We start from the raw sequence: 25912 nt of genomic DNA on the forward strand, positions 1-25912 counted from the left end.
ATTGTTTTCTATTGTAACTAGAATATGAAGCAAATTTTGAGTCATTGTTGAAGAAAATGCTTTAGAGAGTAGTCTATTTAGACTAGAGTCTGGACCACAAGTTACAACTATTTAGATTGCAGATTAAGAATTTAGATTGTTGTACATTTGGTTGATAAAGTTATGATTAAGAAGTGAAATGTGAAGGTCTTTCTTGGCAACTTTTTGAGCAAATGGACGCAGCTGCAAAATATTTTTTATGTTGTGTAATAGAATTCTTACATCATGCATTATAAACACCAAACTGGACCTTTTCTTTTTTCCTTTTCTGATGTTTAACTTTTGCAGCATTAGTTCATCGATCTCTTCTCTTTTTACCTCTTCCCTGAATTGTTTTGATTCATTTTATCCTGACAATTGTATATGTATGTGAATGTGACTTCACTCCACTAAAGTAAAAATCACAGTTTTTATACCACTTTCCAAATTCTAATGCATTCTTTATATTCATAATCAAAATCTACTGCTGTACTCATTTTACAATCAATCAAACTGGAATGGCAAAAGAAAGATACACCTTTTCAATGGTGTTGGCTCAAAAATTAAAGCGAATTGAGAGCTAAATTATGAGTTTAATATTTATAGATAGAATATATTATATTGATAGTATTCATTCTTTATTTATAAATTATCGCGCATAATTGTTATAGCATATTTACTTAATGGGAGAGAAAGTTAGTTAGTCGGTGTTAGCCTTTTGTATAAGTAACTTGTTAAACAAGTTACTTGGCACTTATGATAAATTTTCAACAATTCTATACAAAACTCTTCTCGTATCTTCTTCAATTCTTTACTACATCAATAAGAATAGTTTAGATTCATTTCTTCTTTACAAGAATCTCTACTTCTTATTCTTTAAAGCTTTCGAATTCGGGATTGAATTCTTAACTTCCCTACCACTCTTATTATTATCATTTACTCTTAAATAAAAGAAAGTAATACACATAAATATTGAATAATATGTTGATGATGCATAAACATTAATATCAAAGTACACATTTATGACTAATATTATGCCGTTAGACCACATTAATACGACTGGGACCTATTATGTTCTCTAAGTTATGTGCCAAAACGCATATGGAAAGTTTGGTTGAGACTAGTGTAAATTCTAGCACACCTTAAATTCAAGAATATATATAAAAAGGTAATTCAAGAAGAAAAAATAGAATCTACCTGCTTAATTATAACTGTTCTTATTTAGTAATTCCTTATTCAAAGAAATAAATTTGCGGGTAGTTGAGTTTTATTATGTTCGGTGGCGCATTAACAAAACCAAACAAAAGTGACAAATTAATTAATGACTTTATTCAGTTATTGAATTGTTTCACCAAAGAAAATAAATTGCTAATTTAATTTTGCCCTCTCTCATATTCAATTTTTTACCAACTAAATGCATCTTGGACTAATTTGCATGGACTATCACCTAGAATTTTTACTAGATTCATTATTTTATATGAATAACTAGTGGCAAGTATTTCTAGAAGACCAAATGCTATTGTGTTAAAATTTGACAAAAAAAATTGTGCTTGCAAACTAAATTTTAAATGGACATTACTTTGTAAATTGATTTGGGTTGAAAGTAATTTTGAAGTGAAGTGATTTTTGTTAGGATATCCTTGTCAAAAAGTGATTTCAGTAAAATAGTGCTGTATGGATATTTTTTTTTAATCTAAATTAGATGTATAATTACCTAAATGGGTTTATTATATTTTTTGGTTTTTTTATTTTTTATAGTTAATTTTTTTTTAAGTTTGATGATATAACAATACTTTTCTCCTTTAAGTATTTGTGATCTCCATATACTTGTTTGGTGACATTTTTTAATAATTAGATTGAGTGTCTTGTACAACATTAGAGGACCAAATTAACGTTTACTTTTTTCTAATTTTTTATTTCATATCTTGCTAATTTTTTAAACTTATTTGTAAAGATATTATTGGTGTAATAAAGATTAGTTACACATTTTCAATTAACATTTATTATCTACATATATACACTAAAACTATTTTTATACTAATTAAATAGGGGACAATTTAACATCCCAAATTATTATTTGCATCTAATTGATGTATGACCCATGGGTAACACATTCATGAGCCTATTATATACATGAATGCACCATCCATTGCCTTGACTTGAGTTTTGCAACTCCTGTAAGAATATTAATAGAATCGTCCTTAAATAATTAGCATATAAATATTTTATCTACATTTTCTGTGTATCAAAATCCATATGTTCCACTTACCCATTTTTTTATCCATAGAAACTGTAAATACGTACATGCTGTCGCCTCTGGGACTGTATTACACTACTTTGGTAACTGCAATTATGTGAACTCAAATTTAACTTACAACTCGCCTCCCTAAAATTTAACATGTCAAATACCGCCAAGTATTGTATGCGTGTATATTATATAAACATTTTTTACATAAATTATGTATAAAGAAATTTAAAGTATGTTGATTTAAGATCTTTTTTAAGATAAAACATATTTTTTTAAATCATTCTACCATTTTTTCCTACATCATATTAAGATAGAATAAGAATCCTCTCCATTAATTTTTAATAGTAAAAGTGTGATTTCATTATAGTCTAAAAGATATATATGTAAATGGAAAATGCATTATTGTTTTGTATGCTTCATCTTCCGTTCTTAGAGCTCCTTGTAAGATGAACATGGAACATTTATCTAACATTATTATATAGTGTCATTAAAGCTAACTCAGTATTCAAAGTGGTCTGCTATTCTATAAAACATGAACGAAACACAATGCCTTAATTTGAACGCCAGTGTTGCTAGTATCGCTACTACAGTAGTATTGAATATTCATCAACTCTCAAAACCCTGTGTTTGGAGTTGTGTAAATCATATTCCTATCATTTATATTTGTATAGTAAATTACAATCACTGAGTTTTAGTGAAATTATGTAAATCATTTCTCATTTTTTTGTACCTACACAAACCCCTAAATTTTATACTTTCATTATACTGATCACAACTGCATGAGAAATAAGTATATTCTTTTAAACAAAAAATATGATACATGCAATTAAGTTAAACAAAACATTATATATTATGAAGACAAATCCAAATAATATACAAATTAATGTATCATTATTATTTTTTGTTACAAAATACATCAACAATTCTAAAGAAATATTATTTAAATTACTCTTATACTATATCGTAACAAACCAAAAATAATGAATTATTGACTGATATATTATTTGGATTTGTCACCATAATATAACATGTTTTTTTTATAACTAAATTGCATTTATAACATTTTTTGTTTAAACGATTACACTTATTTTTCGTGTAGAGGTGATCAATGTAATGAAAGTATAAAAATTAAGGGGTTTGCGTAGGTGTAAAAAAATGAGAGGTGATTAATGTAATTTCACTAAAACTCAGTGGTGTTAGTATAATTTACTCATATTTTTTGTGTTTATAGTTATGAACCCAATTTAAGAAATTATTAAAATGATATAACTATATATATATATATAATTCGAGTAAATTTATAGAAACTATATTAAAAAGAAAGAGAATGATTTGATATAGCTTCCCATCAAGATTATGGGTAAAATTAATAATGTTGTACACAAAAGTATGCATATTATTATTTATTTGTATTAGACGAGGATTTCTTATTGCTTGTTTATGTTTCGGGAGAGAGGCAAAGAATAGGAACAAGTAAAATCAAGTCAAATGGCGTAGTATACATAAATAAATATGAATATGAGTTCAATTCCTCTCCCTTATCTAAGAAACCAATCTATAATATGAGAATGAGATTCTTTTTAAAATTTCTTTTATTTTTAATAGCCGTTAAAAAAATTATTTTGCCACTTGTCTTAATCCTACCTGGTACTAGACTCTCCGGTATCGAAAAGGATCGCCACGCCATAGATATATACCCATGTCTCCATCTCTAGCGGAAGACATCCTCTCTAGTACTGGGGAGTCCAATGATGAATAAGATGATGACACGGTCAATTTTTTTTTTCTAACGATCATGATTTCATATTGTTTTTTAATAATAAATAAGTAAATAAAGTTTAAAAAAATTAGAGCCACATGTTTTAGTAATGACATCTCCATTACCGGAGATGAGTTAAACTCATCTCTAATGAGGAACGAAAATAAAAAATGGTGTCGTTTTCAGAGATTGGCCAATTGTGGTTTAGTTGAAAATCTTAGGTGACAGTGTCAGAGTCTGAAATATAAGCGTCAAAGATAAAGAGTCACGCCTGACTCACTCGGTGTTACAACAATAGAAAAGAAAAAAAGTTAAGATAACTCAAATTTGAGTTCAACTCATAGTAAATACGAGATTAAGTAGAATAAAAAATATAATTTATTAAAAAATAAATTAAATTATTAAATTTTTATTTTTTTCATATGTCATCATTAATAATGACTTAACTATATGCATGTTGTAACTAACTCTAAGACCAACACTTTATCTTTCTTGTTGTATGCTACCATTTGCCCGTCAAAAACCTACTTTGTTTGGTTACTTTCAGCCAATCCTTGCATAAGCATTCACTTCTAATAGGGACTGAAATAAGGGAAAATAATATATTGTCTCAAAACATGTTTCAAAGTCTGTTCCAAATTAATCATATTATGTCATATCAATTAAAAAACTAAACATTTATCATTTTATCAATTTGTATTTTATTGTAATTAGTTAGGGACAAATTTTAAGACAAATTTGGGGACAATAGATCCTAATCCACTGAATTATGATCATGCCACTCAACTAAAATAAAACCTACTTGACTTGTTGTAAATCATGTGCGCTAAGTCTTACAATATTTATACACAAAATGACAAAATATTATGTAACTTCATATATCTGAACTTTATCTATCTCCAAATTATAATTAGAGTTTTTGATGTGAAGATATCATTTAACAATGTAATAAAAAATCGATTTTTAAATTCTAAACGAATGTACTATCTCCCCAGCTTACCCTCCTTCATATGCATTGACTTTTCACAGTGATGTGATGATTTCCCAACCATTATTCATCATGATCAAGAATCTAAAATGAACACACTCCAAGCTCTACAATATAAAATGAGCCTCCACCAAAAAACATACATTATCAGCAATTATCAAATCTAGATAAAAATGAAAAACAGAGACGCAAGGCATAAACAAAATTCGACCTCAGCACTTCTTGTTCCCTTGTTCCTCTAACCATCTCAACTCACTCCTCATCAGTACTTGTCCCAACTCTCTCTCTTTCTCTCTCACGTAACTAAAATGCACTCAAACACACACTTGAACTAAATAAATACACCATCTCATTCCAAACACACACTTGAACTAAATAAATATACCATCTCATTCCAAACACACTTGCTCAACTACAACAATGCTTCCAATGTTTCTTCTCATCCTCTTTTCCATTCTCTCATCACCTCTCACCATTCTATCATTAAACCAAGAAGCCCTTTACCTCTACCAATTCAAACTCCTCCTTGACGACCCTAACTCCCACCTTTCCTCCTGGAACCCCCTCGACCCCACCCCATGCAACTGGTACGGCGTCACCTGCTCCACCACCACAACCACCGTCACCACCATCGACCTCTCAAACACAAACATAGAAGGCCCATTCCCCACCACCATTCTCTGCCGCCTCCCTAACCTCTCCTCCATCACCCTCTTCAACAACTCCATCGACCAAACCCTCTCCCCCGACATCTCCCTCTGCCGAAACCTCATCCACCTCGACCTCTCCCAGAACCTATTAACTGGTCCACTCCCCGCCACCCTCCCCCAACTCCCCAACCTTAAGTACCTCGACCTCTCCGGCAACAACTTCTCCGGCAGCATCCCCGAATCCTTCGGAACCTTCCAGAAACTTGAAGTCATTTCCTTAGTTTATAATCTTATACAAGGTACAATCCCTCCTTCACTCGGTAACATCACCACTCTTAAAATGCTCAACCTTTCTTACAACCCGTTTTTTCCGGGTCGGATCCCACCAGAATTCGGTAACCTAACCAATCTTCAGGTACTTTGGTTAACCCATTGCAACCTCGTTGGACTCATCCCTGACTCACTTGGGGAGTTAAAAAAGCTCGAAGATTTGGACCTCGCGTTGAATGATCTATACGGTTCTATTCCGAGTTCGCTCACTGAGTTAACCAGCTTGAAACAGCTTGAGTTGTATAATAACTCCCTCTCCGGTGAGTTGCCACGTAGCATGGGGAACCTTACTTCTTTGAGGCTTTTCGACGCGTCAATGAACCACTTGACGGGGAAAATTCCCGATGAGTTATGTTCATTACCGCTCGAGAGTCTCAATTTGTACGAGAATCGCTTCCATGGCGAGTTGCCGGCGAGTATCGCAAACTCGCCGAACCTATATGAACTTAGGTTGTTCGGGAACAGGCTTACCGGGAAGTTGCCGGAGAATTTAGGAAAGCATTCACCTTTGAGATGGCTTGATGTTTCGAGCAACCAGTTCTATGGCTCTATTCCGGCGACTCTATGTGATTTCGGAGTTCTGGAGGAGCTTCTGGTGATATATAATCTTTTCTCTGGTAAGATTCCGGCGAGTTTGGGCACGTGCCAGAGTTTGACGCGTGTCAGACTTGGTTTTAACAGATTTTCCGGCGAGGTTCCGGCGGGGATTTGGGGTCTTCCACATGTCTATCTTCTTGAACTTGCTGACAACTCATTTTCCGGTTCCATCTCGAAAACCATTGCTGGTGCAACAAACTTGTCTTTGTTGTTCTTGTCGAATAACAACTTCACTGGACCTATTCCTAATGAGATAGGATGGTTGGAGGGTCTTGTGGAACTTTCTGGAAGCAATAACATGTTCAGTGGTTCTCTTCCTGATAGTGTTGTGAATCTTGGCCAGCTTGGGACCCTTGATCTTCACAATAATAAGCTCTCTGGGGAGCTTCCTAAAGGGATTCATTCATGGAAGAAACTCAATGAGTTGAATTTGGCTAACAATGAGATTGGTGGGAAGATTCCTGATGGTATTGGAAGTTTGACTGTTCTTAATTTCCTTGACCTTTCCAATAACAAAATTTCAGGGAATGTCCCTCGTGGGTTGCAGAATTTGAAGCTCAATCAGCTTAATTTGTCTTATAACCATTTATCTGGAGAACTTCCACCCCTCTTGGCTAAAGATATGTACAGGACTAGTTTTCTGGGCAATCCAGGTTTGTGTAGGGATTTGAGAGGTTTATGTGATGGTAGGAGTGATGAAAAGAGTGCAGGTTATATTTGGTTGCTTAGGACTATTTTTGTTGCTGCTACTTTGGTGTTATTTGTTGGTGTGGTCTGGTTCTATTTCAAGTATAAAAGTTTGAAGTATGCAAGGGCTATTGATAAATCAAGATGGACGTTGATGTCGTTTCATAAACTGGGTTTTGGTGATGATGAGATTTTTAATTTCCTTGATGAAGATAATATGATAGGAAGTGGGGCTTCTGGGAAGGTGTTCAAGGTTGTTCTTGGTAATGGAGAAACTGTTGCAGTGAAGAAGATATGGGGCAGGGCCAAGAAGGAAGTAGAAAGTGGAGATCTTGAAAATAGGGGTAGGGTTGAAGACACTACTTTTGACGCAGAGGTTGATACTTTAGGCAAGATTAGACACAAGAACATTGTTAAGCTGTGGTGTTGCTGCACCACCAGGGACTGCAAGCTTTTGGTTTATGAATATATGCTAAATGGTAGTCTTGGTGATTTGCTACATAGCAGCAAAGGAGGGTTGTTGGATTGGCCAACTAGATACAAGATTGCGGTTGATGCTGCAGAAGGCCTCTCTTATCTGCATCATGACTGTGTTCCCCCAATTGTTCATAGAGATGTGAAATCTAACAATATATTGTTGGATGGCGACTTTGGTGCAAGGGTGGCAGATTTTGGAGTAGCCAAGGTAGTTGAAACCACAACAATTGGAGCCAAATCCATGTCTGTCATAGCTGGGTCTTGTGGCTATATTGCACCAGGTTAGTTAAAATACTCCATTAATTAACACTCCGGGTAAATTTATAACTTTTATATCTTATTTAATAAATGTTTTATATTTGACACTTTTAGATTTGATCCAACCACATGCAATTTTCTCATTAGATTAATGTAGTGCTCCTAGATCACATAAAGCGGATATGATAGCTAGTTGAAAAAAATGAAAGTAACAAAGCACATGCCTATGGTATCCTTCAATCAATCACTTGTCCATCTTACGATGTTTGTTGTCACTTGTTATATCTTCAAAATTCTGATCATAAACTATCTCTCTAATATATTTTTTATCAAAATAGTATCAACCGACAACATTATTATCTAAGTGAGACTTGATTTCTCAATGATTGCTAAAACTGGCATTAGTCTTTGGTTTTCATGGATGAGAAAAGAAAATACATAGTTTATGCACAAATTAAATTAGCTAGCTAATTGAGCCACTAATTGCATCTTTGAATAATTGAAACTTTTTGCTTCATTCCACACTTGTCAAAAGAATTCTAATTGATAGGAGCTTGATTATGTGAAGGTATCATGACTGGTGAAATTAAAAAGATACTAAAGTTGTAAGAGTTGGTGAGTTTAATATTTTTTGTCAGGGCCTTTCTCTTTAGTTCCTAAAAAGAGCAGAGATGCTAATTTGTAGAATATGCATGCTTTCCCATGAATCATTGTCTATCTTTTAAAACATCTGGTAAGAGGTCATGCGTGTAATTAGGACTTCTAAAAAATAATAAGCTTTTAAGACTTTGTTCTGTTAAACTACACAGATTAAAGAAATAAACATGCTCAGGGATCTTCCCCCAAATCTCATTTAGATAATCATTCACAACAGTTGGAACTTGGAAACAAAAGGCTTTGTACCAAAATTAAAGTTGATAAAGCCACAACCATAGTGGGTAAAAATAAATTTCTCCACGGTGGCTGCAAATACCCCTTTTCACATAGTTTAGTGAGAGAAAGACTTGTATGACCTTAAGAAAAGTAGGAAGTGGTGGCATGAAGAAAGGTAGTTAGACTTTAGAAGTGTAAGAGGACAATAATGTATGTGGTTTGGAATAGACCAAAAATGCGTTGGATCCACCATTACATTTACTCTCATTTTGCCACCTTTGCCTAGCTTAATATAATGCATCAGGGTCATACCCCCTCCTCAAAGTTTGTAATAGCTTCAATTTTTGGCCCCACAGAGATCTATTCCAGACTCTATTGCATGAATAGAGACTATCTGTCTCTAAGGATGTCTAACATTTTAATTGGTCCGGATAAATGATCTTTGTTCCTACTGCATAGCTCTTGATATTTATAGTGAAGTTGGTTGCTATGTATGCACTCTTATTAAAGGCCTTGCACAAAATAAATTATGTTTTGTTTTGTTAATATAAAATAGCAAGGAAGGTCATCATCATATCAGGGTTGTGTTTATTAGGGTTTCTACTAGTTGGACCACTAAATTCTTTTTTCATCTAATAAGTACAAAAACAAAAGGAAAAAAATTGTTTTCTATTGTAACTAGAATATGAAGCAAATTTTGAGTCATTGTTGAAGAAAATGCTTTAGAGAGTAGTCTATTTAGACTAGAGTCTGGACCACAAGTTACAACTATTTAGATTGCAGATTAAGAATTTAGATTGTTGTACATTTGGTTGATAAAGTTATGATTAAGAAGTGAAATGTGAAGGTCTTTCTTGGCAACTTTTTGAGCAAATGGACGCAGCTGCAAAATATTTTTTATGTTGTGTAATAGAATTCTTACATCATGCATTATAAACACCAAACTGGACCTTTTCTTTTTTCCTTTTCTGATGTTTAACTTTTGCAGCATTAGTTCATCGATCTCTTCTCTTTTTACCTCTTCCCTGAATTGTTTTGATTCATTTTATCCTGACAATTGTATATGTATGTGAATGTGACTTCACTCCACTAAAGTAAAAATCACAGTTTTTATACCACTTTCCAAATTCTAATGCATTCTTTATATTCATAATCAAAATCTACTGCTGTACTCATTTTACAATCAATCAAACTGGAATGGCAAAAGAAAGATACACCTTTTCAATGGTGTTGGCTCAAAAATTAAAGCGAATTGAGAGCTAAATTATGAGTTTAATATTTATAGATAGAATATATTATATTGATAGTATTCATTCTTTATTTATAAATTATCGCGCATAATTGTTATAGCATATTTACTTAATGGGAGAGAAAGTTAGTTAGTCGGTGTTAGCCTTTTGTATAAGTAACTTGTTAAACAAGTTACTTGGCACTTATGATAAATTTTCAACAATTCTATACAAAACTCTTCTCGTATCTTCTTCAATTCTTTACTACATCAATAAGAATAGTTTAGATTCATTTCTTCTTTACAAGAATCTCTACTTCTTATTCTTTAAAGCTTTCGAATTCGGGATTGAATTCTTAACTTCCCTACCACTCTTATTATTATCATTTACTCTTAAATAAAAGAAAGTAATACACATAAATATTGAATAATATGTTGATGATGCATAAACATTAATATCAAAGTACACATTTATGACTAATATTATGCCGTTAGACCACATTAATACGACTGGGACCTATTATGTTCTCTAAGTTATGTGCCAAAACGCATATGGAAAGTTTGGTTGAGACTAGTGTAAATTCTAGCACACCTTAAATTCAAGAATATATATAAAAAGGTAATTCAAGAAGAAAAAATAGAATCTACCTGCTTAATTATAACTGTTCTTATTTAGTAATTCCTTATTCAAAGAAATAAATTTGCGGGTAGTTGAGTTTTATTATGTTCGGTGGCGCATTAACAAAACCAAACAAAAGTGACAAATTAATTAATGACTTTATTCAGTTATTGAATTGTTTCACCAAAGAAAATAAATTGCTAATTTAATTTTGCCCTCTCTCATATTCAATTTTTTACCAACTAAATGCATCTTGGACTAATTTGCATGGACTATCACCTAGAATTTTTACTAGATTCATTATTTTATATGAATAACTAGTGGCAAGTATTTCTAGAAGACCAAATGCTATTGTGTTAAAATTTGACAAAAAAAATTGTGCTTGCAAACTAAATTTTAAATGGACATTACTTTGTAAATTGATTTGGGTTGAAAGTAATTTTGAAGTGAAGTGATTTTTGTTAGGATATCCTTGTCAAAAAGTGATTTCAGTAAAATAGTGCTGTATGGATATTTTTTTTTAATCTAAATTAGATGTATAATTACCTAAATGGGTTTATTATATTTTTTGGTTTTTTTATTTTTTATAGTTAATTTTTTTTTAAGTTTGATGATATAACAATACTTTTCTCCTTTAAGTATTTGTGATCTCCATATACTTGTTTGGTGACATTTTTTAATAATTAGATTGAGTGTCTTGTACAACATTAGAGGACCAAATTAACGTTTACTTTTTTCTAATTTTTTATTTCATATCTTGCTAATTTTTTAAACTTATTTGTAAAGATATTATTGGTGTAATAAAGATTAGTTACACATTTTCAATTAACATTTATTATCTACATATATACACTAAAACTATTTTTATACTAATTAAATAGGGGACAATTTAACATCCCAAATTATTATTTGCATCTAATTGATGTATGACCCATGGGTAACACATTCATGAGCCTATTATATACATGAATGCACCATCCATTGCCTTGACTTGAGTTTTGCAACTCCTGTAAGAATATTAATAGAATCGTCCTTAAATAATTAGCATATAAATATTTTATCTACATTTTCTGTGTATCAAAATCCATATGTTCCACTTACCCATTTTTTTATCCATAGAAACTGTAAATACGTACATGCTGTCGCCTCTGGGACTGTATTACACTACTTTGGTAACTGCAATTATGTGAACTCAAATTTAACTTACAACTCGCCTCCCTAAAATTTAACATGTCAAATACCGCCAAGTATTGTATGCGTGTATATTATATAAACATTTTTTACATAAATTATGTATAAAGAAATTTAAAGTATGTTGATTTAAGATCTTTTTTAAGATAAAACATATTTTTTTAAATCATTCTACCATTTTTTCCTACATCATATTAAGATAGAATAAGAATCCTCTCCATTAATTTTTAATAGTAAAAGTGTGATTTCATTATAGTCTAAAAGATATATATGTAAATGGAAAATGCATTATTGTTTTGTATGCTTCATCTTCCGTTCTTAGAGCTCCTTGTAAGATGAACATGGAACATTTATCTAACATTATTATATAGTGTCATTAAAGCTAACTCAGTATTCAAAGTGGTCTGCTATTCTATAAAACATGAACGAAACACAATGCCTTAATTTGAACGCCAGTGTTGCTAGTATCGCTACTACAGTAGTATTGAATATTCATCAACTCTCAAAACCCTGTGTTTGGAGTTGTGTAAATCATATTCCTATCATTTATATTTGTATAGTAAATTACAATCACTGAGTTTTAGTGAAATTATGTAAATCATTTCTCATTTTTTTGTACCTACACAAACCCCTAAATTTTATACTTTCATTATACTGATCACAACTGCATGAGAAATAAGTATATTCTTTTAAACAAAAAATATGATACATGCAATTAAGTTAAACAAAACATTATATATTATGAAGACAAATCCAAATAATATACAAATTAATGTATCATTATTATTTTTTGTTACAAAATACATCAACAATTCTAAAGAAATATTATTTAAATTACTCTTATACTATATCGTAACAAACCAAAAATAATGAATTATTGACTGATATATTATTTGGATTTGTCACCATAATATAACATGTTTTTTTTATAACTAAATTGCATTTATAACATTTTTTGTTTAAACGATTACACTTATTTTTCGTGTAGAGGTGATCAATGTAATGAAAGTATAAAAATTAAGGGGTTTGCGTAGGTGTAAAAAAATGAGAGGTGATTAATGTAATTTCACTAAAACTCAGTGGTGTTAGTATAATTTACTCATATTTTTTGTGTTTATAGTTATGAACCCAATTTAAGAAATTATTAAAATGATATAACTATATATATATATATAATTCGAGTAAATTTATAGAAACTATATTAAAAAGAAAGAGAATGATTTGATATAGCTTCCCATCAAGATTATGGGTAAAATTAATAATGTTGTACACAAAAGTATGCATATTATTATTTATTTGTATTAGACGAGGATTTCTTATTGCTTGTTTATGTTTCGGGAGAGAGGCAAAGAATAGGAACAAGTAAAATCAAGTCAAATGGCGTAGTATACATAAATAAATATGAATATGAGTTCAATTCCTCTCCCTTATCTAAGAAACCAATCTATAATATGAGAATGAGATTCTTTTTAAAATTTCTTTTATTTTTAATAGCCGTTAAAAAAATTATTTTGCCACTTGTCTTAATCCTACCTGGTACTAGACTCTCCGGTATCGAAAAGGATCGCCACGCCATAGATATATACCCATGTCTCCATCTCTAGCGGAAGACATCCTCTCTAGTACTGGGGAGTCCAATGATGAATAAGATGATGACACGGTCAATTTTTTTTTTCTAACGATCATGATTTCATATTGTTTTTTAATAATAAATAAGTAAATAAAGTTTAAAAAAATTAGAGCCACATGTTTTAGTAATGACATCTCCATTACCGGAGATGAGTTAAACTCATCTCTAATGAGGAACGAAAATAAAAAATGGTGTCGTTTTCAGAGATTGGCCAATTGTGGTTTAGTTGAAAATCTTAGGTGACAGTGTCAGAGTCTGAAATATAAGCGTCAAAGATAAAGAGTCACGCCTGACTCACTCGGTGTTACAACAATAGAAAAGAAAAAAAGTTAAGATAACTCAAATTTGAGTTCAACTCATAGTAAATACGAGATTAAGTAGAATAAAAAATATAATTTATTAAAAAATAAATTAAATTATTAAATTTTTATTTTTTTCATATGTCATCATTAATAATGACTTAACTATATGCATGTTGTAACTAACTCTAAGACCAACACTTTATCTTTCTTGTTGTATGCTACCATTTGCCCGTCAAAAACCTACTTTGTTTGGTTACTTTCAGCCAATCCTTGCATAAGCATTCACTTCTAATAGGGACTGAAATAAGGGAAAATAATATATTGTCTCAAAACATGTTTCAAAGTCTGTTCCAAATTAATCATATTATGTCATATCAATTAAAAAACTAAACATTTATCATTTTATCAATTTGTATTTTATTGTAATTAGTTAGGGACAAATTTTAAGACAAATTTGGGGACAATAGATCCTAATCCACTGAATTATGATCATGCCACTCAACTAAAATAAAACCTACTTGACTTGTTGTAAATCATGTGCGCTAAGTCTTACAATATTTATACACAAAATGACAAAATATTATGTAACTTCATATATCTGAACTTTATCTATCTCCAAATTATAATTAGAGTTTTTGATGTGAAGATATCATTTAACAATGTAATAAAAAATCGATTTTTAAATTCTAAACGAATGTACTATCTCCCCAGCTTACCCTCCTTCATATGCATTGACTTTTCACAGTGATGTGATGATTTCCCAACCATTATTCATCATGATCAAGAATCTAAAATGAACACACTCCAAGCTCTACAATATAAAATGAGCCTCCACCAAAAAACATACATTATCAGCAATTATCAAATCTAGATAAAAATGAAAAACAGAGACGCAAGGCATAAACAAAATTCGACCTCAGCACTTCTTGTTCCCTTGTTCCTCTAACCATCTCAACTCACTCCTCATCAGTACTTGTCCCAACTCTCTCTCTTTCTCTCTCACGTAACTAAAATGCACTCAAACACACACTTGAACTAAATAAATACACCATCTCATTCCAAACACACACTTGAACTAAATAAATATACCATCTCATTCCAAACACACTTGCTCAACTACAACAATGCTTCCAATGTTTCTTCTCATCCTCTTTTCCATTCTCTCATCACCTCTCACCATTCTATCATTAAACCAAGAAGCCCTTTACCTCTACCAATTCAAACTCCTCCTTGACGACCCTAACTCCCACCTTTCCTCCTGGAACCCCCTCGACCCCACCCCATGCAACTGGTACGGCGTCACCTGCTCCACCACCACAACCACCGTCACCACCATCGACCTCTCAAACACAAACATAGAAGGCCCATTCCCCACCACCATTCTCTGCCGCCTCCCTAACCTCTCCTCCATCACCCTCTTCAACAACTCCATCGACCAAACCCTCTCCCCCGACATCTCCCTCTGCCGAAACCTCATCCACCTCGACCTCTCCCAGAACCTATTAACTGGTCCACTCCCCGCCACCCTCCCCCAACTCCCCAACCTTAAGTACCTCGACCTCTCCGGCAACAACTTCTCCGGCAGCATCCCCGAATCCTTCGGAACCTTCCAGAAACTTGAAGTCATTTCCTTAGTTTATAATCTTATACAAGGTACAATCCCTCCTTCACTCGGTAACATCACCACTCTTAAAATGCTCAACCTTTCTTACAACCCGTTTTTTCCGGGTCGGATCCCACCAGAATTCGGTAACCTAACCAATCTTCAGGTACTTTGGTTAACCCATTGCAACCTCGTTGGACTCATCCCTGACTCACTTGGGGAGTTAAAAAAGCTCGAAGATTTGGACCTCGCGTTGAATGATCTATACGGTTCTATTCCGAGTTCGCTCACTGAGTTAACCAGCTTGAAACAGCTTGAGTTGTATAATAACTCCCTCTCCGGTGAGTTGCCACGTAGCATGGGGAACCTTACTTCTTTGAGGCTTTTCGACGCGTCAATGAACCACTTGACGGGGAAAATTCCCGATGAGTTATGTTCATTACCGCTCGAGAGTCTCAATTTGTACGAGAATCGCTTCCATGGCGAGTTGCCGGCGAGTATCGCAAACTCGCCGAACCTATATGAACTTAGGTTGTTCGGGAACAGGCTTACCGGGAAGTTGCCGGAGAATTTAGGAAAGCATTCACCTTTGAGATGGCTTGATGTTTCGAGCAACCAGTTCTATGGCTCTATTCCGGCGACTCTATGTGATTTCGGAGTTCTGGAGGAGCTTCTGGTGATATATAATCTTTTCTCTGGTAAGATTCCGGCGAGTTTGGGCACGTGCCAGAGTTTGACGCGTGTCAGACTTGGTTTTAACAGATTTTCCGGCGAGGTTCCGGCGGGGATTTGGGGTCTTCCACATGTCTATCTTCTTGAACTTGCTGACAACTCATTTTCCGGTTCCATCTCGAAAACCATTGCTGGTGCAACAAACTTGTCTTTGTTGTTCTTGTCGAATAACAACTTCACTGGACCTATTCCTAATGAGATAGGATGGTTGGAGGGTCTTGTGGAACTTTCTGGAAGCAATAACATGTTCAGTGGTTCTCTTCCTGATAGTGTTGTGAATCTTGGCCAGCTTGGGACCCTTGATCTTCACAATAATAAGCTCTCTGGGGAGCTTCCTAAAGGGATTCATTCATGGAAGAAACTCAATGAGTTGAATTTGGCTAACAATGAGATTGGTGGGAAGATTCCTGATGGTATTGGAAGTTTGACTGTTCTTAATTTCCTTGACCTTTCCAATAACAAAATTTCAGGGAATGTCCCTCGTGGGTTGCAGAATTTGAAGCTCAATCAGCTTAATTTGTCTTATAACCATTTATCTGGAGAACTTCCACCCCTCTTGGCTAAAGATATGTACAGGACTAGTTTTCTGGGCAATCCAGGTTTGTGTAGGGATTTGAGAGGTTTATGTGATGGTAGGAGTGATGAAAAGAGTGCAGGTTATATTTGGTTGCTTAGGACTATTTTTGTTGCTGCTACTTTGGTGTTATTTGTTGGTGTGGTCTGGTTCTATTTCAAGTATAAAAGTTTGAAGTATGCAAGGGCTATTGATAAATCAAGATGGACGTTGATGTCGTTTCATAAACTGGGTTTTGGTGATGATGAGATTTTTAATTTCCTTGATGAAGATAATATGATAGGAAGTGGGGCTTCTGGGAAGGTGTTCAAGGTTGTTCTTGGTAATGGAGAAACTGTTGCAGTGAAGAAGATATGGGGCAGGGCCAAGAAGGAAGTAGAAAGTGGAGATCTTGAAAATAGGGGTAGGGTTGAAGACACTACTTTTGACGCAGAGGTTGATACTTTAGGCAAGATTAGACACAAGAACATTGTTAAGCTGTGGTGTTGCTGCACCACCAGGGACTGCAAGCTTTTGGTTTATGAATATATGCTAAATGGTAGTCTTGGTGATTTGCTACATAGCAGCAAAGGAGGGTTGTTGGATTGGCCAACTAGATACAAGATTGCGGTTGATGCTGCAGAAGGCCTCTCTTATCTGCATCATGACTGTGTTCCCCCAATTGTTCATAGAGATGTGAAATCTAACAATATATTGTTGGATGGCGACTTTGGTGCAAGGGTGGCAGATTTTGGAGTAGCCAAGGTAGTTGAAACCACAACAATTGGAGCCAAATCCATGTCTGTCATAGCTGGGTCTTGTGGCTATATTGCACCAGGTTAGTTAAAATACTCCATTAATTAACACTCCGGGTAAATTTATAACTTTTATATCTTATTTAATAAATGTTTTATATTTGACACTTTTAGATTTGATCCAACCACATGCAATTTTTTCATTAGACTAATGTAGTGCTCCTAGATCATATAAAGCCAGTATGTGGTTGTATTTTCTTTGGATCGAAACTGACATGGTCCTTTCGTTGTGCAGAGTATGCATACACGCTTAGAGTGAATGAGAAGAGCGACATATACAGTTTTGGTGTTGTCATACTTGAGTTGGTTACTGGAAGACGCCCGGTGGACCCTGAATTTGGGGAGAAAGACTTGGTTAAATGGGTGTGCACAACATTGGATCAGAAAGGTGTGGACCATTTACTTGACTCTAGGCTTGATCCTTGTTTCAAAGAAGAAATTTGCAAGGTCTTCAACATTGGCCTCATGTGCACTACACTTCTTCCAATCAACCGGCCTTCAATGAGAAGGGTGGTGAAGATGCTGCAAGAGGTTTGCACAAAGAACAAAATGAAGCCCGCCAAGAAAGATGGAAAGTTATTGCCCTATCACTATGAAGATGCCTCAGATCATGGAAGTATTGCTTAATTTCCTAGATAGGTTAGTTTATTTGATTCCGAAAGGGGAGTTCGAAGCTTTCTTTTACTATAAGCCGAATTTCCCACCATGTTTTTTCACTCATGCTTTGCTAAACAAAGCTGGCTAAAGCAACTATAAAATAGGGCAACTAGAATAGTTTTTTTTGGTGGAAAATAGAAGCACGGGGAATTGATGATGTACCTTAAGAAGTAGGTCAAGGCACTTTTCTACCAAATTTGCATTACAACCTCTTATGTATAGTAATGACATTTCCATTTCCAAAAGACCCTTTTAGGTACATTTGATTAACAGATTTTACTTGTGTTGTTATTAATACTATATCAATCACCGATTAGGATAGTAGTATAGTGGTATAATGGTTCAATTGATGGTTCACTAATTAAATCGTATACAGGTGAATTAGATATAAATATATAATATATTAACATTAGTGTTCAAAAATCAATAAAAAAGTTTTTTTTATTTTCATTAAAAAATTAATTTTAAATAAAGACCGGCCCGTATGAACGGTATGGTTCAATTGAAAACCGACTAATTTTGGTTGATTTTGACCAGTTTTGGTCAGTATGATTGCATGACCAATATAATTATTGTATCGTACCAGTACTGGGACCGGTTTACCAGTTTGCCGATTCAACCAGCCTGTACAAATTGGTTTTTACAACACTGGTCTGGCCTCTTCTAAATTGTAGTATCTAATCCTTTACTTATTTATTTGTCTTAAGTATCTAGTGTTCCATGCAAACATACAAGAATGACAAATTTATAAAATATAAATGCAATGCTGAAGTTGTTGGAAATCAGATATTGAAGAGTATATGACAAAAATAACAAGAATGAACGTCCTGGATGAGCGTTAGAGCTAGAGAATAAAACCGTTTGACATTTATTACCTTTTATTGGTGGGCCTGCTAAGATGTAGGATCTAAGCCTAACACGAATATGACCAGATCATGGGCCTTATTGTGGGCTCAGTATTTTCACAGGCATTCGTGTGGTTTTGTAATTAATCATATATGGCTGGCAATTACTTGACTTAGATCATATTATTGAATTTCTTTTTTTGTACCGTCAAGGTTATCCCCTCATCTTATAGCTAAGAAATTATTTCTTTTTGAGATTTACAGCTGTCTCCCAACAAGTGTTACTCCTATGAATCAAACTTTTGATCTTTTGATTATCTTAATGATCTAACAGACCTTACACGATTAGATCAACATTTTGTTGGTATTGCATCCAAATCCTTGATATATGCTAATGTATTTCACAGAATTATTCTTCTTATCTTGGTCCACGTCTAACCCCCGGCTCATCAGGATTATTCTTATACCTATTAGTTAATATTTATAAAGTGTTTTGTTTGCTTTGTGATTGGGTTAAGTATTCCTAATACTCTCCTCTAATGCATCTTGACTTATCAAAAAGATATATTATATAATATGTTCATCACCTAAAAAAATGTTGATGGTTGAAAAGTAATTAAGAAATTCACAAAATACAAGAATAATCAAGCCTTTAATTTTATAAAATTGGAACCACCATAATAAAGGCAAGGTGGAAGTTTTAAGCCTTGAAGCTCTCATATGAAATCTGTTGTCTCATAACTTATTTGACCTTGAAGCATGAATGCACGTGCACACTCTATTTTGTGTGGAACATCACTCTTTAGAAAAATATAGAGAGCACCACTATAATATGTTTGGATGAATGAATGGGAGGGGAACCAAAGAGGAAGGAAAAAAAAAAGTATCTTTCATAGTTTGCTAATTCCTAATAACAAACAATACAAACATGCTAATGTCATTAATAATAATCACTGTATTAGTTTCTTCCAACTTTCTTTTTATTTTCTATTATATCAACCAACCAAAAAAATTTCATATTTTTTATCTTAATTTTTATTTTCTCAACCTTTTTTTCGTTAATTTGTATGAGGTCACATATTTCATTGTCAAAAATGTACCATAAATTATGGAGGACAAAAATCAAACTCCTTATCATCATTCTTAAAAAAAACACTAAAGGAAAAGTTCTAAATCATCAGCCGTTTCTGTGAGATTACTTTAGTCCAAAATCATTAGAGAATCTAGCATAAAGAAGTATTATGGAAACACAACTACAGTCACAGATAAACATTAACGACAGTGAGCTAAATTATATTGGGTTGTTGTAACCAAATTCTTTGTACCTTATAGATTGAGAACTTTTAAAAATGTGATTATGCTCTCATTTCACTGAAGCACATGGCAGGCATATATAGTGGATGCACCAAATAGTTGTAAAGAATATAGCAATGACTCATTTAATTAACCATATTAATCCGATCTTTAACTTATCATATCATTTTGCAGAATTTAAGGAAATATGATGCAGGAGAAGCCACTAATTAAGCTGCCAGATACATGAAAATTTTGTTTTCATATGAAAAAGACATATAACAACATTTGAAGTATTTGTATTTTGTAATGTCTGAAACTACAAATCAATTTACCTTGTCTTCAATGCATCATGCCATTTCAATGTATCCTTAATTTGTGTAATTAAAACAAAGAGGGGATTGGTTGCCAACCATGAACTGCCACATCTAAATCCAATAATAAACTTCCGAACTTTCTCACCAATACATCTATTTTGTTAAACAGATTATAAACAACGCCTAATATAATAGATAGTTAGTATTTTAATGAGCTTGATGCCAAAGAGTTAATCCAACCATGTATATGAAAGTGATTTTACTGATAGGATTAACACCCACTTTAATGATCTCTACCAAATAAATTAATCTTCGATCGTTATCAGGAAGACTATGAACACAACATATGTATTGTATTTTTCTTTTTTCAACTTTCTGTCAACCATTTGATCTGTCACCTACTTTGAATCACATATATAAGCTAGTTCCCACACATCTCTATGACAGATCATCTAATATTTCCCTTTTTCCACAAGCTTCATTTACCTCAATTCCCTTCTTTAGCAAAGTTAGCCTAGTGCAAGAAATTGATGATCACAAATTATAAAATGGACCATGCCCAGTATATTATTGCTTATTATTTGGTCATGGTTACTCTATCCACCTCTCTCATGGTTCTTTGTGTTGTCCTCTTTCTTATTTGCAAAAAGAAACCAATTGATTCTGTAGAAACACTTCCTGTGAAGCTTTGTGCTCAAGCTTACTCGCTGATAGACATTGATGCTGCTACTGATGGCTTCAATAATAGAAGAATTGTTGGTAAGGGTAGGTTAGGAACTGTTTATGTTGGGGTGCTAGAAAAAGGAGAAAAAATTGTAGCTTTGAAGAGGATTCATCAATTGCTTGTGTTGAAAAATGCAGGATTTGGTTTCTCATCTGTGTTGAAATGCCTCTCTTCAGTTCAACACCCTAACATAGTTCCTATAATAGGATTCTCAGAAGCACCAGGTGAGAGAATCATAGTGATGGAGCTTGTGAGAATGGTAAGCTTGGACTTCTATTTGCACCAAAATGTAAATGGTGCTTCACTTCTGGATTGGAACAAGAGGATTAGAATTGTAGCTGGAGCATGTAAAGGGCTTCAGTATCTGCATGAAATGGTAGCACCAAGTATTGTACATGGTTGTGTTAAGTCTTCAAATATTTTAATTGATGTCAACTTCTGTGCTAGGATTTCTGATTATGGTCTCAACTTCTTGGCACCCTTTGAAAAGAGAGGTCTAGAAGGTTATGTAGATTATGAATATTGGAATGGAAGTGGTGCTAGCAAGGAAAGTGATGTTTATGGGTTAGGGGTAGTTATTCTAGAGATTTTAAGTGGTAGAGGATGTGAAGAAGGATTGCTAGAAAAGTGGGCATTGCCTTTGATCAAAGAAATGTGTTTTAGTGAACTTTTGGATCCAAGATTGGTAATTCCTTCAAATATGAAGCCTCTTGTTAGATTAGCCAAAGTTGCTTCAGCTTGTGTTGGTAATTCAAGGAAGTGTAGGCCTTCCATGGCTCAAGTAGCTACTATTTTGAACAATTTAGAGATGGAAATGTGTATGTGATCTAGTTTATCATTTCAGTATTGGAGTCACCCATATAGGGCCATAATGAAGATACTCAGATTGTTAGTGTGTCCCTGAGTTTAGTGGTTGGAGCCTTGTGTTTTATACATTTCCGATCTATAGAATGAACATTTTTATAAGTTTGGTGAAAGAGTAAATCATAAACAAAACAAATTTGTATGTAAAAAATATGTTTATTTAAGGTCTCACCCACTGAAAGATCTATGTATTTTTTGTTTAATTCACCTTATTTTATCCAATAATATGGTACACCATAATGTTCTATTTCACACATACCTACATTGATGTGAATCGATACCATAAGGGTTTGATTTTGATCAATACAAATTTTGATTTTAATTCCTTAAGTCATTCATTAGAAAATTACTGATGTGTCTCATCAGACATCATTTCCACATTTCATTGAGGCATGTGCATAGTTTCCTAAAAATCTAATTTTTGTTAGTTTTACGAGTGTGTTTTAATTTTTTAGCTATAAATAAATTTTTCTTTTTAATTATCCTTTAAATTAGACTGAGTTGATAAAATCGGTCTATATAATATATAAAGATATTTTTAAAATACTAATATATTAATAAGAAAACAACTATCATTGAATTCATAATGGTAACAATACAACAATGTAGGTTAAAATTGTTGATAGAGGGAGAAAACCACCATCAACCGAGAAGAAAATAATAATTAAATTTCAATATTAATACAATCATATTTGTATATAAAAAATAAAATAAAATAGTATTGATCTATATAAGTTAAGGTTAATACCAAATGAATGAGTTAAATTTGTTATACTGATAATTAATTTAAATTATCTTTATGCTCATGGATCAGTTTTACCAATGCTTCAAATTTAAGTAGTAAGTAGAACAAATAATGACTCTTTATGATGTTTTTATTGAATTTTTAGTAAATTACTCTCTTACTTCAGCAGAACCACTTGGAATCTTTTAACAAAAAATGTAGGAGGAATCGGAGGGAAAACTGAGAAGTGGTAGTAATTCAAAAGTGAAAAATTGAACCCTCAATCCTTCGCTACTGCAATCTCTCACTCTCTTAACCAATATGGAACAACAACAACAACAACAACAACCTCCTTCTCTCAAACTCGTTTTCCTCCAAGGCCCTCGACAAGGTGAAACCCTCCATTACCCACCCGCTTCCTCCATCCGAATCGGCCGCGTCGCCCGCGGCAACAACCTCCCCATCAAAGACTCCGGCATCTCCTCCAAACATCTCTCTATCACTTCCGATTCTGGTAAATGGGTCCTCGTAGATCTCGACTCCTCAAACGGCACCGTTTTGGATTCCAACAAGGTAACCCCTCATGTTCCTTTCGATCTTCACAACGATTCTACTATCAAGATCGGAGAACTCACTTCCATTCACGTTACCCTCATTCCCCACCAACAAGGTACTGATAATGATAATAATAAGGTGGTGAGGAACCCGACCCGTCGCGGTCGAACCGGGTCTGTTGAACCGGGTCTGAAGGGTGAGAATTGTGTTGCCCCGCCGGTTGAGGTTGAGCCTGTGGCGAAACAACGGCGTGGTAGGCTTGCCAAAGGTAAGGGTTTGATTACGATTGGGGATAATGAATCTGGGTTGGTGGGTCAGCCCGATAATAAACGGGTGACCCGGAATGCCAAACATAAGAGGCAGAGTGTGATTGAGATTCCTGATTCCAGTGGCCATGATGATGTGGAAGAACCGAAGAAGGGGACCCGGGCGAAGCGAAATTTGAAGAAAGAGGAGACTGTGATTGGGAATTCGGATGCTCCCAATGAGAAGGTGGAGGAACGGAAGAATATTCGGGTGACCCGGAATATGAAGAATAAAGGAATTGTGAGTGGGGAAAATGCTCAAAATTCAAACTTGGAGGAATGTGGGGTGGAAAAAGTCGAGGGAAAGAAAAAGAGGGGTGGTGGTTGTGCTAAGAAGAAGAATGTACAAGAAGAGAGGGTTAAAGTTGCTGAATTGGAACAACCTAAGGTTGATGATGAGATAGAGTTGAATCATCACTCTGAAGATGGGTTCAAAGAGAGTAGTGCTGATGAGAGAAAAGGTGAAGATTGCAGTGCACAAGAGGAGAATTTGGGTGGAATTTGCAATTGGCCTGATTTGGAGAAGATGAGTCTTGGTGATTGGTTTGATTTCTTGGAAATTCAGTTACCGAAACAGATAATTGGTTCAACCGAAGAGATTATTGACTCTATGAGACACAAAGCTGAGAGACTCCGCGATTACATCACAGAGCAAAACAATGACAAGGGTAAAATGCCTGTGTAATAGACAACATTTTTTAACATCTTAGTTTTTCTTGTTTATTAATGTCACTTCTCTGGTGATTTACTTGTTTCTTTCATTTTGTTGCCTGTAAGTATAGTTACATAACCATGGTATTGATAATTTTAACTTCAAAATTGTCTCATTTATCTTGTTGTCATGCTTTAATGTAAGGATATGGATTAGAAATTGTTGTAGCAGGTTCAGTTATAAAGTTTCTTTTACGAATGTGTTTGTATTTCTCTTTCACATGAATGTGACAAAAACATTATATTCTATGCTATAGGCTAGCAGCAAATTATCAATTATTTAAGTTGGTTAGCTGTCTCTGACTCTTAACTTGTGTTAGCTATTCTCAGATGAGATTGGGGGAAACGTAATTAAGACATTAAATGACTGGTACTGATTGGGCTGAGGTTTCGAAATACATGGAGTTCTAGGATGGTTAATTGTCGTTCTCGCCTTCTCGGCTGCAGTAATGAGATCCTTATTAATGTATTCAGAGTCACGTATACTATGAATACTTTAAATACTTTGTTGTTTGTGTTTACACCTTATAATTGAAATAGGCTAGCTTAAGTACACTTTATATGCTAGGGTCTCAAAATCATTTGTTTGTGCCTGAAAGAAAAAGGAGGGGTGGACAAGCTCATGTAGCAAGAAGTCTGTCATGTAGAATGGATATATAGAAAACTACAAGAAAATTGGTTTTGTTGTCCTGGTCTAGTCTCTGGCTTTTGCATGATGGGGATGCAGGTAATTGATTGAGTGACACCATGGAACTTACAAAATTTAATTTATAAACCTTCTATACAATTTTTTTTTACTGAAATGAATCATTCAGTTGCTGGAGCAGTACAGGTTTTGACTATAACAGTGGAATGAGTTCATTTATTTGCTGTAGCATTATGGTTTTTAACACTAATTGTGTAACTGAGACGTGAGGTTTGCTTTATTAGACACATGACTATCTCTTCTGATTTTTTTATAAGAAGTAGCTTATTACAAACATGTAGTTAATAAAATATTGAGAATGATTTATAATTTTAATTTTGACATCTTTCATGAAAAGTTACAGTTTTAATTATAAAAAATGATAAGTATATTTTCTTTATAATCTTAGAGACAACTTTAAAAATTAGAGATAATGGGTAATTGGGTATTATCTCTCTATGACACCTTAGTTGACTTCTAATTATAAGAAACAGGGCCAATTGTGTCAAGTTTTAGAGTCATAATAAGATAACCTGAATGAACTTATAGTGTCATCTTGCACCATAGTTAGTTGTCTCCAACAATTCCAGGTAGTGAACCTGTATATTTAACTTAAGAGAGGTTCACTAGCACACTATCAAATACCATGTTTCTTACGTAATAGATTGCTTACT

The 25912-nt window shown here is 33.8% G+C and overlaps 4 protein-coding genes across 5 annotated transcripts; all 4 read left to right on the top strand.

Moving 5' to 3' along the window:
- LOC109350411 (receptor-like protein kinase HSL1) lies at positions 5186-8040 on the top strand. Its single transcript, XM_019591650.1, has one exon. It carries the CDS (start codon positions 5434-5436, stop codon positions 8038-8040), a length of 2607 nt encoding a protein of 868 aa, XP_019447195.1. The 5' UTR covers positions 5186-5433.
- Positions 14743-18439, top strand: LOC109349372 (receptor-like protein kinase HSL1). Its single transcript, XM_019590138.1, has 2 exons — positions 14743-17581; positions 17794-18439. The coding sequence occupies exons 1-2, from the start codon at positions 14980-14982 to the stop codon at positions 18183-18185; spliced, it is 2994 nt and encodes a 997-aa protein (XP_019445683.1). The 5' UTR covers positions 14743-14979; the 3' UTR covers positions 18186-18439.
- LOC109349374 (serine/threonine-protein kinase-like protein CR4) lies at positions 21141-22368 on the top strand. Of its 2 annotated transcripts, XM_019590142.1 has the most exons (2): positions 21141-21435; positions 21532-22368. In XM_019590142.1, the coding sequence occupies exons 1-2, from the start codon at positions 21201-21203 to the stop codon at positions 22218-22220; spliced, it is 924 nt and encodes a 307-aa protein (XP_019445687.1). In that variant the 5' UTR covers positions 21141-21200; the 3' UTR covers positions 22221-22368. The 2 variants fall into 2 exon arrangements, with proteins under 2 accessions (XP_019445687.1, XP_019445685.1); XM_019590140.1 differs by having other exon boundaries at positions 21141-22368.
- On the top strand, positions 23189-24829 carry LOC109349373 (FHA domain-containing protein At4g14490-like). Its single transcript, XM_019590139.1, has one exon. It carries the CDS (start codon positions 23304-23306, stop codon positions 24525-24527), a length of 1224 nt encoding a protein of 407 aa, XP_019445684.1. The 5' UTR covers positions 23189-23303; the 3' UTR covers positions 24528-24829.

Source organism: Lupinus angustifolius, chromosome LG06 (genome assembly GCF_001865875.1).
Source record: "Lupinus angustifolius cultivar Tanjil chromosome LG06, LupAngTanjil_v1.0, whole genome shotgun sequence".
NCBI lineage: Eukaryota > Viridiplantae > Streptophyta > Magnoliopsida > Fabales > Fabaceae > Lupinus > Lupinus angustifolius.